Below are 16,954 nucleotides of genomic sequence, written 5' to 3' on the forward strand. Positions count from 1 at the left end.
TATCTTCGTTATTATTAGCCTTCTTTACAGTCATCTAATTATTACAACCTGGATACAATATATCTAACATCCGATATCACTGTAAATCAATGTAATAATTACTAATTCATTACAATAATTATAATTAACAATATTATCATCAAGATGTACAGATTTTCTTGATCACCTTTCCGTCCAATTTGTCAGTAGGTGGTAGTCTTGTACAGTGGCAGCAGCGTCTATCTACAGAAACGGATTGAAAGCTATGGAATGAATGGTGGTTTCTAACCTCCACCAGCAAATACTCTTGACCATTAATGCCAAAAGTTATTTTCTTGAATAAGGTTCATTTGAATTTTTCTTGATAAGCTCTCTCTTCAAGAAAATCTTATTTAACCAATAATTTTAAGCAATGGGCTTGGCTTTATATTTTCTTCCTATTCATACAATAGTAACACAACGCACACTTTGTAATACAATTATTAAATAATGGTCAACCCAGTATTGTTTTCTTATTAATCTTTATTAGAGCGAAGATAATGAACCAGCATGCTACTGCACAGATAACTTGCTTGTAAGTAAAGCTTCCAAACTGAGAGTGTCAGGACCCTTTATCCAATTACAGTAATTGAAACATATGACATCTTCTACAAACTTACTTAGTCCTCTTCGTTCTCGTTTCTACACAAATCCTAATAACCAAGATTGCAAGATTCATTGGCTTGTCAACTTGACAGCTCCAAACTTTACAGTGTATTGCAAGCCTGCATTACACAAATAGACAATCACTCGCATACAAACGGACATATCCTAACATGCGTTCCTAAAAAACACATCTGGATTCTGGTCAAGGCTTGTTTTCCTGAGTTCCATTACATGTATAGCCTTCTTTGTGGTCCATGATCATCAATCACAAATGGACTTGGTAAGGATACAGTTATAACGGCTTATTACTAATTTATAAGCAATCTACCAATGAATAATTAAAAGCCTGGCTATAAACTACTTATGACCCTTTACAGAAAGGACACGTTGGCTGAATGTAATGTGTTAACAGTAAATTACAGCAAGGTTTGTGCAAATATTTTAATAAACATACTCAAACGTTATGAGCTTGCTGAGCTCTGAAATCATAAATGGAACATGACAGTTTTCCCACACACAAAGACAACATGCATTCTGAAAATGAAAAGTTTGAAGAGTGAATAAAAGGAATACAGTGATAGAAAGTGTTTTGTTACATACAAAAAGGAAGGTTGTACAGTACACTGTGTTTTTGTTATATAAAATACTTGACATCAAATATCTGTGTAATACAAAATTGAAGACATATTTAGCCATGTTGAAATCACAGCAGATCAGAATACAGACTTTACCAGTATGAAAATTGACTGCCGCAGCAATAGAAAAGTTTTGGTAAGAGAGTTTGGTAAGGGGGTGTCTATAGAAAGAGAAAGCCCCCCCCCCCGTCCTCCGCTTTGAATTCCAACATTATAATCCTTTACTTCCTTATCCTGTATGTCTGCCCTGGACCAGCCAGCAGCATATCAGCTATTTCTGTCTCACTTCCACAACTTTCCATCGATTTCTAGAGAGAGAGATATGGAGGAGGGAAGAGAATAATAGGAAAGAAATGAGAAGTGACATTAGCAAAAAGAAAGCCATTCAATTAGGCATGAAATTGTTGTTTGTAACACAATGTCACATACAATTACCTTTATTGCGGTCTTTGGACATATCTCTCTCTTTCAGTAAGTTGTTTTTGTAATCTAAGGATAGAAATGCAAAAGGGTTGGTCATTCAATTTGACATGTCATGATGTACGGTATGAGCTCTGTGCAGCGACAGCCATTATTGATATGAGTCGCCCTGTTCAAACTCTAGTCTATATGAGGTAGGGCCTGCAGGTAGCATGGGAGCCTTACCTGAATTCAGGTGTTCCTGGTTGCAGACCTTCAGCTCCGTGGCGTCCAATGCAATGTCCTCATGGCCAGTCACATGACCCCTCCTGTTTACCAGTAAGAGAGGGAGGTGGTTAGTCGTAAAAGTTCAGTGAGTTCAGGTCCTCCTTAAAATGAGTAATATTCTCATTATCAAGTGTGACCGCTGACCATCTTACTAAATCGGTTCTCACCGTTTAGATCTTTGCAGGTCATACTCCAGCCCTAAAACAAGATGAACACACCTTTAACATACCATTTACAGGTCACAAAATCACACAGACATTCAACTGATTTAAATATTAAATCAAGGACATTTATACAAATATAAAGTGTGTAAATTGAGGACATTCAAAGTGTGTGTGTGTGTGATAAAGAGACATGCAGAGATACATACAGTAGAGACACCCACACACACACTACCTCTCTCTCTGCGTCGTCGGGTAAGCACAATGACTGTTGTGATGATGAAGGCTAGGAGGAAGAAGGTAGCCAGGATGTAACCCAGCTGCTGGAAGAAGTGCCCTCGGTGCTCAGGGAGGATCACGTTGAATACTCGTGGCCTCTCAAGTTCAACCACGTTGTGGCCTGAAGGTGTAAGGACAACACTGTGGGTTCACTGGTCTGCTATTAACACTCATTGTGTTATAAACACAGGCTGGCGGTGGAACATTATATTAGTCACATTTTGTTTTATCCATGTTGAGTGAAATTAATGATAGTATATAACCAATAGATACTGTTTAATTTGAACTGAGTGTATAAAACATAACCCCCCCCCAACTTGTCTCAAGGCTTAAAAATCCTTCTTTCATCGGGCTCCTCCCCATCATCTACACTGATTGAAGCAGATTTAACAGGTGACAATCAATCATGGGATCATAGATTTCACCCAGTCAGTCTGTCATTGAAAGAGCAGGTGTTCATAATGTTTTGTACACTCAGTTTGCCATTGATATTGCATTTTGAATGACAATTACATGTTTTTTCTGCATCATTGAAAAACAATTGTGGCACTATTTTTAGGGTGGTTTTCTTTCAGAAACCGTGAGGAAAGGAAGAGTTGACCTGGTTCAGCTGTAATGACTTGCATACCTTAAAAACAGAAATACCGATTAACCAAGAAAGAGGAGAGGGAGGAAAGGAAGGACTGAGGGGAGGAATTATGTTATGTGCGGTCAGCCTGTCCAAACTAGTTTTCCAGATATTTACCTTTTCTCATAAACGTTTTGCAAAGTATAACGAATGAACCCTAGCTGTTGCTGTCTCTCTCAGTCCCTGAAACTCCACCAGTCTGACTGGTCAGTGTAAACAGACATTTGACAACACTCACCTCACAGTCATGCTCTGTGCAACACAAACACCACTTCTGCCAGGTTTCAGACAATTAATTAAGCAAAATAACAGACACGGGGAGAACGGGATTTGCTAACTGTAAAAACCATGTGATTTAAATCAACAAAAATAGCTATTACAAATTGGCATATCAAATTGTTACTTCCCTCACTGAGGTGTTTCTTCCACTGGCTAGGATCTTCTTAAACCGTCTGCACACAACAACATGTACCATACCTTCCCATTACACAATTACTGCACCATAACCATCAATCAGCTTGCCACTGTTACACAGGTCTCTCTCACCTGCTGGGGTGAGAACAGAAATGATAGTCATTGGGGATAATGATGGTGGAGACCTGTATTAACCAAGCCTGGGAAGGCTGATGACACTAAAATACCTTTGCTTTCCATCACCTAGAGGCATTTGTTTCTTTTAAATCTGTTCTCCTTGGCCCATCCGCAGATACAGTACCAGTCAAAAGTTTGGACACACCTACTCATTTAAGGGTTTTTCTTTATTTTTACTATTTTCTACATTGTAGAATAATGGTGAAGACATCAAAACTATGAAATAATGCATATGGAATCACATAGTAACCAAAAAAGTGTTCAACAAATCAAAATATATTTTAGATTCTTCAAAGTAGCCACCCTTTGCCTTGACAGCTTTGCACACTCTTGGCATTCTCTCAACCAGCTTCATGAGGTAGTCACCTGGAATGCTTTTCCAACAGTCTTGAAGGAGTTCCCACATATGCTGAGCACTTGTTGGCTGCTTTTCCTTCACTCTGCGGTCCAACTCATCCAAAACCATCTCAATTGGCTTGAGGTTGGGTGATTGTGGAGGCCAGGTTATCTGATGCAGCACTTCATTACTCTCCTTCTTGGTCAAATAGCCCTTACACAGCCTGGAGGTGTGTTGGGTCATTGTCCTGTTGAAAAACAAATGATAGTACCACTAAGCGCAAACCAGATGGGATGGCGTATCGATGCAGAATGCTGTGGTAGCAATGCTGGTTAAGTGTGCCTTGAATTCTAAATAAATCACAGTGTCGCCAGCAAAGCACTCCCACACCATCACACCTTGCTTGGCCCAAGCAAGTCTCTTCTTATTATTGGTGTCCTTTAGTACGGGTTTCTTTGTATCAATCTGACCATGAAGGCCTGATTCACGCACTCTCTTCTCAACAGTTGATGCTGAGATGCGTCTGTTACTTGAACTCTGTGAAGCATTTATTCGGGCTGCAATCTGAGGTGCAGTTTACTCTAATGACCTTATCTAATGCCCATTGATCTTGTTTCTTGGCCCAAGCAAGTCTCTTCTTATTATTGGTGTCATTTAGTAGTGGTTTCTTTGCAGCAATTCAACCATGAAGGCTTGATTCACGCAGTCTCCTCTGAACAGTGGAACTCTGTAGCATTTATTTGGGCTGAAATCAGAGGTGCAGTTAACTCTAATGAACTTATCCTCTGCAGCAGAGGTAACTCTGGGTCTTCATTTCCTGTGGCGGTCCTCATGAGAGCCAGTTTCATCATAGCACTTGATGGGGTTTTTTCGACTGCACTTGAAGAAACTTTCAAAGTCCTTGACATTTTCTGGATTGACTGACCTTCATATCTTAAAGTAATGATGGACTGTCATTTCTCTTTGCTTATTTGAGCTGTTCTTACCATAATATGGACTTTGTCTTTTACCAAATTGGGCTATCTTCTGTATACCAATCCTATCGTGTAACAACACAACTGATTGGCTCAAACGCACAAATGCAGAAATTCCACAAATTAACACCTGTTAACTTGCACACCTGTTAACTTGCATTCCAGGTGACTACCTCATGAAGCCGGTTGAGAGAATGCCAAGAGTGTGCAAAGCTGTCATCAAGGCAAAGGGTGGCTACTTTGAAGAATCTCAAATATAAAATATATTTTGATTTGTCTAACACTTTTTTGGTTACTACATGATTCCATGTGTGTTATTTCATAGTCGAATAATAGTAAAGACATCAAAACTATGTAGAAAATAGTAAAAATAAAGAAAAAACCCTTGAATAAGTAGGTGCGTCCAAATTTTTGACTGGTACTGTATGTTATGACGCATCGTGAGTGATTAAACTAGCCTGAGGATAGGTATTAGCTTGAGGCAGGCTTCAAATAAGAAATGAGCAGAGGACAGATACCATCCCTGGGTGGATCTTGCAAACTGCACCAGTCTTACAGAACAAATTGTATGGAATTAATCGAATTTAACACTTCCCAAGTGGCATCAGAGTTGCTAATTATCTCTTGTCTGTTTTGAATGTTGTTAATATGCATGAAACTGCAGTGTCAAGGTCAACTATCTCTGGAGAACAATTAGTCTTGCCTCAGTTCTCCCCCACTGTTTCCTCTCTCCCACTGTTCCCCCTCTCCCATCACTGTTCCCCTCTCCCATCACTGTTCCCCTCTCCCATCACTGTTCCCTCTCTCCCATCACTGTTCCCTCTCTCCCATCACTGTTCCCTCTCTCCCATCACTGTTCCCTCTCTCCCATCACTGTTCCCTCTCTCCCATCACTGTTCCCTCTCTCCCATCACTGTTCCCTCTCTCCCATCACTGTTCCCTCTCTCCCATCCTTTCCCTCCCATCACTGTTCCCTCTCCCATATCTTCCCATCACTGTTCCCTCTCTCCCATCACTGTTCCCTCTCTCCCATCACTGTTCCCTCTCTCCCATCACTGTTCCCTCTCTCCCATCACTGTTCCCTCTCTCCCACTGTTCCCTCTCTCCCACTGTTCCCTCTCCCCACTGTTCCCTCTCCCCCACTGTTCCCTCTCTCCGTATCTCAGCTGTTGCCTGTTTCCATTCCCCTGACAGATCAGACAAGAACTTACACGCAGAAACACAACGTGACGTGTGCTGTGCAGAGGTCACACAGTGAGTGGTTTTAGTCTTGTTGAAACACTGTGGTTAATTAGCAAGCCAATGAGCTGAAGGAATCCGACCTGGTCTGCATTTTTGGTGATTTTCTATTCTAAATGCTTTTGCTGACTTACCCAGGTTCTGGTGCTCACAACAACACCGAGCTCTACTTTAGCTTGCCATAAATGATTACAGTGTAACAAAAAAGTGGGATAACGGCTGTTGCGATTGCAGAGGATGCATATAAGAGTTGGCTGGATTTAACAAAGGAAAAACACAACTAAGTAGAAGAAAGCTGAAGTCAAAAAGTAAAAATCAAAGGAAAGAACTCAAGACATGTCTGCATTGATCCACGTGAATTTCTTCCCTGCATACTTTACAATGCTGTTAAATGGATCAAGCCATCTTAAAAGGACAAAGGAGGATCCACATCTAACACAGAACCAACCCCTGCCAACCCCTCCCCCACTGTTTCCTTTCATCTCCCAGCTGCTGAACAGATGTAGCACACTTCCTCCTTTTGCTGATAAACACGCCCCAGCCAGAGGGCCAGAGAGAAGGAGAGAATCAGACTAGTGATGGAGAGAGACTGCTCTGTATACAGGTTACTGTAGAGAGATAATGAAACTTAAAAGAGACTAACAGAAATCCCAATTCACCAGTTGCAAAGCCTCACCATGCGCCCTCCTTCCCCTGGAGTCTGGCTTTACTGCCCCTGTTGAGCTGTAATGGCTCCTCCTGTAAACTAAGCCATTTGCTCAACTACAGAAAAATGAAAAAGGTCTCCAATGAAAATAACAGCACTTCCGTTTTGGCCAATTAGGGGCCTTTCAGACAGACTTTCAGACAGGCTGCCTGCAGCCAACAGTCAGATTCCCCAAACAAAACCCCTTCCCTTTCTCGACACTCTAGAGCTCTCAATGCTCTCTTCCCCTCCCTGTCAGCTCATCTGCGGCCAAATGTATTCTTTCATTCTTTTTCTCTCACCCTCTTTTTCTCCATCTGTTTCTTTTGTTGCCTCTTTCACCCACTCCTTCATTCCCTCCTTCTCTCCCCCTTCCTCTTGTGCAGACAGAGAAAAAGTTTGAGAAGAGATCTGGCACAAAGATGCACTGACATAACTGACCAAAAATGCCTATAAATATGACCCATAAATATACCCCAGCAACAGTGGTCTCAGTTACACACAGGCTGCTGTAAAGACAGGCAGACACACACACCAATCAGATTAGGGAAAACGAAGCTCAGGGAAAATGTGAAAGAGAATATAGAGAGAAGATAGAAGGATTTATATGGCTTTAAAGGGCTTTATTCTAACTATGCCCACCATGTTCTAATGAAGTTTAAAAATGGTTCACACTTCCAATCAGAGAATAAATCCTAAGAGAAAGGGATATGCTGAGTGTCTTACTTGGGTCGTCATTGGGGAGTGCGTGGGGGACAGCAGGAGCTGCAGTGAGGACCAGAGGAGGTGGGGGGAGTGGAGGCCCCACCATGAGTCTGAAGATGCGTCTCTCCTGCAGGCCACAGTAGTGGTGGTGCAGGTGGCAGGAGTACAGGCCCTTGTCGATGGGCTGCAGGTTAGAGATGGTCAGAGAGAAGTCCCCTACAGAGAAGGCATCCTCAGAAACACTCATCTTATCCATGGGGAAGAGCGGTCCATACTGTCTGCGCTCTCCGGAAGCGTACAGGTCCACCAGGCGGTCAGCCAAATCAGGTCTCACACCAGGGGGCTGCCAGTCCCAGTGGGCTACCTGCTGCTGGTCCTCCTGCTGGCCCTCCGTCCACAGGGGCCGCCGGTTCACACACGGCAACACCACTGAGCTCCCCAGCAACACCACAAACACAGTCTTGTCCCCGTCCCAGTAGCGCTTCTCCTTACGGGCTGAGATGGAACAGGGTTAATAGCGTCTTTGATTTAAGCATAATAGATACTGTATGGAAGACTTTTCATATCATCATGATTCAGATACATATTGTGGATAGTCACCTAACTTGGTGGTGTTGAGTTGTATCTTGATGGATTGGTGCAGCTGGCAGTAGTGGTGGTGCAGGTTACAACTATAAACACCTCGGTCAGCTGCTCCCACATCTGGCATAACACACATTCCAATTACATTTTCTCGATTAATATAAATGAGTGTAATATTCTATACAGTCATGAGCATACAGTATACCACGGGGCCAACTCACTGTTGATGACAAGGGAGAAGTTCCCGTCAGTGAAGGCGGTTTTGGGGATGGTTATGCGGCCCTTGTTGAACCCATTGTAGACTCTCTCTTTGACCCCGGGGGACATGTCCAGTATCCTTTCCACAGAGTACTCTGGTATGCTCCGGACCAGGTCCCAGTGGACCACCCTCTGGCGGTCCTTCAGGCGGTCCCGGGTCCACACCATGCGGGGGCTGTTGCAGGGCAGTACCGCCTGGGTCCCGGCTGGGAGGGTGATGTTACGGGCCTCCACCACCACACCTAGACTGCTGCTGCTCTGGCCCCATGCTAACGCAACACACACAGGACTTACTTGTACATTTTGCAACAGAAAAAAATACACAAAATTAAAACATTTCTCAACAAGCTCATGGAAAACACCAAACCCCCCGAGATCACACAGTTAAGCTAAATGTAAGCAGCAAATAGATGCATAAATGTTGGGAATAAAAAAAGTGTAATACAATAAAGGTTACATGTTACGGGGACTTACCACTGGGCACGAAGAAGACAGCAGAAACTGAAACAAATAAGAGAAAATGCCATTGTCACCATAACTATCCATCTGGCAGGGTTGGACCTGAGCTGACCACAGAGCTGTGGTCACTGCGCTGTTGTGAACGGATAGCTTATACAGTAGTTAAGGTTGACTGGTATAACAGCTGCGTCAATGAGACAACTGGGTGGAGGAAGAGTGAAAAATAGGTCAAGAGAAAAACAAGAAGGGGCAAGAATGAAACAGGGAGAAGTATATACACTTCTCTATATTTCAATGTTTCACCTTTTGGGACTGAAGGCATTCCTGTAGCAAGTCTGCTAGTTCTAACCCAGATTTTCACTAAGCGCTATTACATCTGCTGTTTACCTAAGGGCCAGCTGCAGAGAGAAGCATACAGCCCAGGCAGCAACACAGAGGCTCTATTCATCCCCCTGCTAAAAACTGTCAAAGCCAAAGTCCTGGGGGTAAACACAGCCAGCCAGCCCTCACCAGTCAAAGTGCCCACTGCCACAGCCCAGCGCTACAACTGGGTGACCATTACTTAGATCATAGATGCCTATTGTATTTCATACACCAATGTTAGGGGAGCTATTCTCGTTCAATCCTAGAGGTTTAGCAGGCAGGCTTATGTTTTGTTTAAATTAACACCATAAAAATGGAAAGTCAAGTTATCCTAACAGTTTTGAGTAGGCCTATGCTGTTTTTAAGGGGTAGTTGTGGGGTTTTCAGAGACAGTAGATACCAGGTGTTTTGTTCATCTGCTGATATGACAGAAGCCCCTCACATGAGGAAAAGTGATATGACTCAGGGAGACTTGACAAATCAAGTGGTTAAAAACCTCTACAGGATCGGTAGGTCCCCCGCGGGATGGTTGAACTAATGTAGGCTAATGTGATTAGCAGGAGGTTGTAAGTAATAAGAACATTTCCCAGGACATAGACATATCTGATTTTGGCAGAACGCTTCAATTCTTGTTAATCTAACGGCACTATCCAATTTACAGTAGCTATTACAGTGAAAGAATACCATGCTATTGTTTGAGAGTGCACAGTTATGAACTTGAACATGTATTAATAAACCAGTTAGGCACATTTGGGCAGTCTTGAAACAAAATTTTTAACAAAAATGCAATGGTTTATTGGATCAGTCTAAAAGTTTGCACATACACTGCTGCCATATAATAATCAAACCTTGTACATTTCTCCTTGGTCTCTGGTGCAGACATACAAAACTAACACTTAAAAAGATTTAACTACCTGCTACTGAATTGCCATGTTTAATGACTGACACTTTCACAATAACTTAAATCTGAAGGTGAATCGCTACAGCAATGATACACATAACTGAAGGTGGAAAAATTATTTAAGTAAAAAAAAACATGTACATGCTGTATTCTTTTGCTCTTTTGCTATATTTTTTTTAACTATGTGCAGGAAAAACAATCCCAATGACACTGTAGTTTGATGAGCACACAGCACAGCTCTGTAATAACACAACCAAGCTGCAGGTTCAGCTATATACACAAGGGTCAATTCAGAGACACTCTTTGCTCCAGAAGGCACATCCTGCCTGATAAGCATCATTTCGTTGACATTATGCCGAGGCTGGAATCAGTCAATTTCTGAATGTGTAAACCGTCCCTAACAGGAGGGTGTGAATTTCCTGTCCATTCCTGTAATCGCAGTTTGCCTCTAGGCTAGGGCATGCATGGACGCTTGGGACGCAGAATAAATTGGCTTCCTTCCTACCAATTTCTGCAACAACCACGATATTGGTAAATCATTCAATGAACATTGTCATTCTAATTACAATTTTAAGTAAGAATTCATGAAAATCGGACTCTACATTTTGATAGACAATGTTATTCAATATAGGAGGCTAAGGCCCTAAATTGAGTTTAAGTGGTAATCCCTGTATCTTGAGTAACTCCAGCCCACTTATGGTGAGACACTCCCTCATTTACTGGCACATATAATGACAGGCTACAGGGATTGTGCTGACTCTCCCACTCTGACCGCAGTTAACTCAAAACACATTGGAGTGAACCCATAACAAAAGCACCCAACCTCCAACAAATACCCAGGGCAGACATGATTACCCATTCTTCTTTACCTAGTTTACACAAGAATTTAGTGATATAGGGAGTACATTTAACAGATCATTGATGCAGGGGTACAAAGTATTTGAGGTAGATACTGTCTGTACCTAAAGGCAGGGTAAAGTGACTAGGCATCAGGATAGATAAATACTATACTCATACTAAATACATTTAAATGAATCTGCATTGATGCAGGGTCAACTAGCGTGGGTCAACTAACATTGGAGCTTTTGTTCCGTTATAGTAAAAACAAAAATTGGAACTTACTCAGAAACAGCAGCAACATGTCTTTCTTTCTTTTCCAACTTCTCCTCGAAAGACGGGACAAAAGACGGTAGGCTGCAACACGGTGATGTGTGTGCATCAACGGACAGAAGAAAGCAACACCTGAAGAAAGTTCATCAACAACAAAACGACAAGACTTCTCCAGAGTGTAGAGCAGCAGTGTATGCCCCTCCTACACGTGCCTGTGAAACCCTACACCTCCTGGCACTGCGACAGAGTGAACAGAGGAGTGCATCTTCTAGTCTCCTGCTTCACATTGGCATCCTTGAATGTGACAACTTCTTCTGACCTAATATCACATGATACCTTGTTGTTTTATCATTCTGTCACTCACTGAACAATGGACTATATCAGCTTACCATCTTTCAGACTCCCAAGTTCAATGAAACAGAGGATGTACAATACTGCCACTCACTGTTTTTCTCACAAAATAGCAACGGAAAAGGTATAACATAATATAGCAGCCTATGCTAAGCAGGTATGAACATACTGGTATGATATATTAAATAAGATGAGTAGATACAATTATAAGGATGGGAAACAAATCTTTATTGTTTATTTTCACTTACTTACAATGAACATCACACTCAACAGGAGAGAACATCTGGAAAATGTCCACATCACTGACAAGTAGCAAAGGAGAGCAGGCTGCTCTGCTGTGTTTGAGGAAAAGCGTACGTGTCCTGTTATGACCCAGTATGTGGGCCAGTCAGCGGTGTGCCAGAAGGCTTTCAGCCTTGCATGTACTCTTCTTCATCCCCTCTTGGACTTGTACTGTTTAATGAAGATTTTGGGTGTGTTCCATCCCTCTGGGGCTTTCTTCAGTCCAGCTCTCATCCAGATCCTCTGAAGATCCTTCTCAAAGCGTTTCTGCGCACAAGTACAGAAAACACACTATTAGAGCTCTCACAGGGACTGTAATAAGTGTTATAATCTGTTCAAAGCAGTGGGGACATTATTACTGAGGTAACACAAGCTGTGAGTGATAAGCAGTTAAAGGGATACTTCAGGATTTAGCCTTTTTTTTGTTTTTTTTACCTTTAACTAGGCAAGTCAGAACAAATTCTTATGTACAATGACGGCCTACCAGGGAACAGTGGGTTAACTGCCTTGTTCAGGGGCAGAACGACAGATTTTTACCTTGTCAGTTCGGGGATTCGATCTACCAACCTTTTGGTTACTGGCCCAACGCTCTAACCACTAGGCTACCTGCTACCCCAATGAGCAATAGGGCCCGTTATCTATTTCCCCAGAGTCAAATGAACTCGTGGATACCATTTTTATGTCTCTGAATGTAGTTTGAAGGAAGTTAGAGGTAGCATCCAACAGATACCGATGGACTTCCAGTCATTGCGCAAACACCTAGTTAGCATTGGCTTGTGAAACTACCTCTAACTTCCTTCATACTGGACAGAGACATAAATGGTATCCAGGAGTACATCTGACTCTGGAGGAGTAGATAAAGGGCCTCATTGCCAACATCCCAGAGAATCCCTTTAAGAGTTTATACTCATAAGAACAACAATTAAGAGCACAACATTCTCCTTCCATCTCCAACCAAAACACTGACCTGCTTCTTTTTCCTCCTGCCCTCCAGCACTCGCCTCCTCAGGAACTTGGTGCGTTTCAGCAGCTTCTTGTACTTGTGCCTGTTCATCTTCCGCCGCCGGATCTCCAGCACGTTCTTACAGCTGAGGGGTGTGACAGAGCCATCACCCTCCTCCAGTAGAGGGACTGCAAATGGGGGCAACACCTTGGTGTCCACCATCACATCTCCTTCCTCCAGGGGCTGAGGAGCCTCTAGCAGGGGAGGGAGGGAGTAGTGCAGGGAGAGCCAGCTCTCCAGTGGGGACACTGATAGATTACGAGGGACGAGGAACTCTTCCAGCTCTGGCTCCAGTGCCACCCAGGGTTGAGGAGGCTGTGTGTTATCTGCTGCTGTTCCATAGTTTCTGGGTTTTCCATTTAGAGAAGAGCAGCAAGCAGGGAAGACGGGCAGTAGAGATCCACGCAATGACTGTACTGGAGTCTGAAGTGCACCTGAGCGTTGAAGGAGGATAAACAGAATTGGATCAGTTTACTGTTTAAGTGATAGTGCCACACTTTAAAGTGGAACTGACAGCATTTTAGCAACATACAATCGTATTAAAATCTGTTCATATACACCCTCAGGAAGAATATGACACTGTTTAAAACATTTTCTGACAAGCGAGCACTTAGATATGGTCATTTTGATAAATTCTTAGAATGTTTGGGAATTGCTTTTACTAAGGCGTTTGGGAAAATGTTATAACAATATAGAGTGGGGAATCGGCCATGCATTTGGACAATTAATAGACACCGCAGTAAATAAAATAGAATAAAAACACCTGTCTCATGCAGGACCAGAGTCTACACAGACCAGTTTACCAAAGCCAATCAGAGCTACAGCAGGCCTTTATGCAAGCAGACCATTTGCCACACAGGCCTGCCATCATTCACTTTGAACTGGACTGTGTGTATACAGGCAGTAAGCCCTGCCATCATTCACTTTGAACTGGACTGTGTGTATACAGGCAGTAGGCCCTGCCATCATTCACTTTGAACTGGACTGTGTGTATACAGGCAGTAAGCCCTGCCATCATTCACTTTGAACTGGACTGTGTGTATACAGGCAGTAAGCCCTGCCATCATTCACTTTGAACTGGACTGTGTGTATACAGGTGTAACCGATGTGAAATGGCTAGTTAGTTAGCGATGTTGCGCGCTAATAGCGTTTCAATCAGTGACGTCACTCGCTGAGACTTGAAGTAGGGTTTCGCGTTGCAAGAGCCGCGGCTTTTGTGGCGCGATGGGTAACGATGCTTCGTGGGTGTCAGTTGTTGATGTGTGCAAGGGTCCCTGATTCGAGCCCAGGTTGAGGCGAAGAGAGGGACGGAACCTACACTGTTACACAGACAGTAGGGCCTGCCATCATTTACTTTGAACTGGACTGTGTTTACAGGAAGTAGCAACAGCGCGATTTTAGATCATTAGAACGCATTCGCCAAAAGCCACAAAATACACCTGAATGGATTTCTGCAAATATGTAAATACCACAGGAGTCCTCTTACATATGGGAACTTTACAGTCCTATTGATCAAACAACCATGAAAGGGTAGGCTCTCTCTCCCTCAGTTATGCACATCAACAACTAATGCTAACCAGAGCAAGATGAGCTCAAATCTAACGAAGGGACATTAGATAAACCCTCTCAAACTGTTTCAGCTAGTTGGCCGTCAAAATTCCACTGATAAACGACGGGAATTGTAGCCTACTCATCCTTCTGCAGCTTGCCTGCAACCAAGCTAAGCGGCTAAAGTTGGCAAGCTAGCTACTTCGACACAAATGAGAGAACACCTCACTCTGACCTTTTTACTCGCCCTGCCAGAGCTGGTTACATGTTATCTAGAGCGTTCGTGACTAACATTTGTTTTGCCAACGTTTACTGACAGCGGTCATATTTCAGCGCTCTGGCACACAGACGAAAGTGAGATGAGTGAATTTGCGATCGCAAGAGATATGCTAACTGGATAGGTCGTTGAAGTTCTTGCTAACTAACCAAATGACACCTGGATCTCTAGCTATGTATAGCCACCGAAAAAACGATGAGGAGAAAGTGACATGACATCCTCCCAGCTAGCTAGCTAGCTAGCTAGCTAGCGTTAGGCGCTGTGTTTTTAGCACGCTACCTAAATAGATACGCAAGCCTATGTTATGACTGCCTAGTGATCATTGCCCATGCTAGTTTGATTGTACTCACATTCCCAGCCTTAGTTACATTTGTCCGTTTTTGTCATGGAAACCGAAACAACCGAATGGAGGCAGCAAACAATGCACCAGGCCAGCTGTGAATTACAACTTTAATAGCAATATTTTGTGGACTACCAAGAAATGTATTGGTGAATTATATTTATCATGCATTTACCTGCATCCATCTATTCTGCCAACAATACTTTAGTGTACGTTATGGAATGTTGAGTCAAATATAACCTCGTTTTAAAACCTCTTATAAAGTTGGTTTTGTAGCATAAACTGGTCATTTGATATTTTTTACTGATATTATGATTGTCTGTTTCACATCTGAAAAGTAGTTAACACATTGTCAGTTCCACTTTAAGCTAGCTATAGATCTGATGTGTGTCTTGACAAACTTACCAGTTGCTCTGCAAAGCAGACTGAGGCGAGGGGCCACCCTTGAGATAAACATATCTACGGTTATTCAAGTAGAGTCATCAGGAATGAATGAGTCTGTAGGCTGCTCCAGTGCGTGCCCTATGGAAAAATGTTAGAGACCATTCATGTCAATTGTAAAAACCTTCAAGTTCTTTGGTGTCCACATCATCAACAAACTAATATGGTCCAAGCACACCAAGACAGTAGTGAAGAGGGCACGACAAAACCTTTTCCCCCTGAGGAGACTGAAAAGATTTGGCATGGGTCCTCAGATCCTCAAAAGGTTCTACAGCTGCACCATCGAGAGCATCCTGACTGGCTGCATCACTGCCTGGTATGACAACTACTTGGCCTCCAACCGCAAGTCACTACAGATGGTAGTGCGCCAAGTCTAGGTCCAAGAGGCTTCAAAACAGCTTCTACCCCCAAGCCATAAGGCTCCTGAACATCTAATCAAATGGCTACCCAGACTACTTGCATTCCCCCTCTACATACATTATCTCAATTACCTTGACTAACCGGTACCCCCTGTATATAGCCTCGCTATTGTTATTTCACTGCTGCTCTTTAATTAGTTACTTTATTTTTTGAAGGTATTTTTCTTAAAACTGCATTGTTGGTTAAGGGCTTGTATAAGTAAGCATTTCACTGTAAGGCATACATTTGATTTGAAGTGTATTGCTGGTCCATAGTTTACACTTCAGATAGTGGCCCCTTTGATATAGCTACGAACCGCTTTGATACAAGGTGATTTTCGTAGCAGGTTAGGAAAGTATTTTCGCTAAACGTAACCTACTATGTCCTAACGTTAACCTCCGTCTCCTAACCTGCTACATTAATTATTATAACATGCTGCGTAAATTATCCTAACCTGCTACGAAAAGTCACTATCGTAACTGTATCGAAGTTACGTGAAAATAGTATTTCTCTTAACTTATTTAGCTGAGACAATCTTTTTATACCGCTTTGATACAAGGTGATTTTCGTAGTACGTTATGAAAGCATTTTTGCTACCACCCAAGTCTCCTGACCTTCTACGTTAATTATCCTAAATCTACTGCGTAAATTCTCCCAACCTGCTACGAAAAAGTCACTTCGACATCAAAGTGGCGTAAAAAGAGTAGCTAGCTGCTGACACGTTAGCTTAGAGATTCTGTTGATTTCTATGACTGGTTGTTAGCTCTCTTGCTAACTAGCTAACACTATCATGGAGTACTCGTCACAGGGAATAATCCCTGACAGTTTTTACACGTTTAAAAAGTTATGCTGTGTACTAACAACACAAGATTAAATAGGTAATTCAATTAATATTTTCGCAACGACTTACTTGACACTAGCTAAACACGTAACTAACGTTATCAAGGATTTTCGTTTTTCAATGTGACTCCGGGAGACAACTTCCGGTCCACCTAAAACACTCTTCCTCTTTTCCTGTTACAAAATCTCCTTCGACATGGTTCCGACTCAGTAATGACCTGAATGTGGTCAATATTTGAAAATACACGGTATATA

At 42.5% G+C, this 16,954-nt stretch overlaps 2 protein-coding genes across 2 annotated transcripts; both read right to left on the reverse strand.

Moving 5' to 3' along the window:
* Window positions 1-483: 483 nt before the first annotated feature.
* On the reverse strand, window positions 484-11,514 carry LOC106567254 (matrix remodeling-associated protein 8). The gene is made up of 10 exons (XM_014136329.2): window positions 11,231-11,514; window positions 8,860-8,886; window positions 8,349-8,654; window positions 8,146-8,247; window positions 7,567-8,040; window positions 2,343-2,507; window positions 2,114-2,144; window positions 1,905-1,987; window positions 1,695-1,748; window positions 484-1,567 (listed from the first exon to the last, which is right to left on the reverse strand). Exons 1-10 carry the CDS (start codon window positions 11,325-11,327, stop codon window positions 1,542-1,544), a joined length of 1,365 nt encoding a protein of 454 aa, XP_013991804.2. The 5' UTR covers window positions 11,328-11,514; the 3' UTR covers window positions 484-1,541.
* Window positions 11,515-11,815: 301 nt separating this feature from the next.
* Window positions 11,816-16,883, reverse strand: aurkaip1 (aurora kinase A interacting protein 1). The gene is made up of 4 exons (NM_001141133.1): window positions 16,770-16,883; window positions 15,425-15,541; window positions 12,819-13,288; window positions 11,816-12,118 (listed from the first exon to the last, which is right to left on the reverse strand). The coding sequence occupies exons 2-4, from the start codon at window positions 15,474-15,476 to the stop codon at window positions 12,002-12,004; spliced, it is 639 nt and encodes a 212-aa protein (NP_001134605.1). The 5' UTR covers window positions 15,477-15,541; window positions 16,770-16,883; the 3' UTR covers window positions 11,816-12,001.
* Between the last annotated feature and the right edge of the window lie 71 nt (window positions 16,884-16,954).

Source organism: Salmo salar, chromosome ssa13 (assembly GCF_905237065.1).
Source record: "Salmo salar chromosome ssa13, Ssal_v3.1, whole genome shotgun sequence".
NCBI classification, from domain to species: domain Eukaryota; kingdom Metazoa; phylum Chordata; class Actinopteri; order Salmoniformes; family Salmonidae; genus Salmo; species Salmo salar.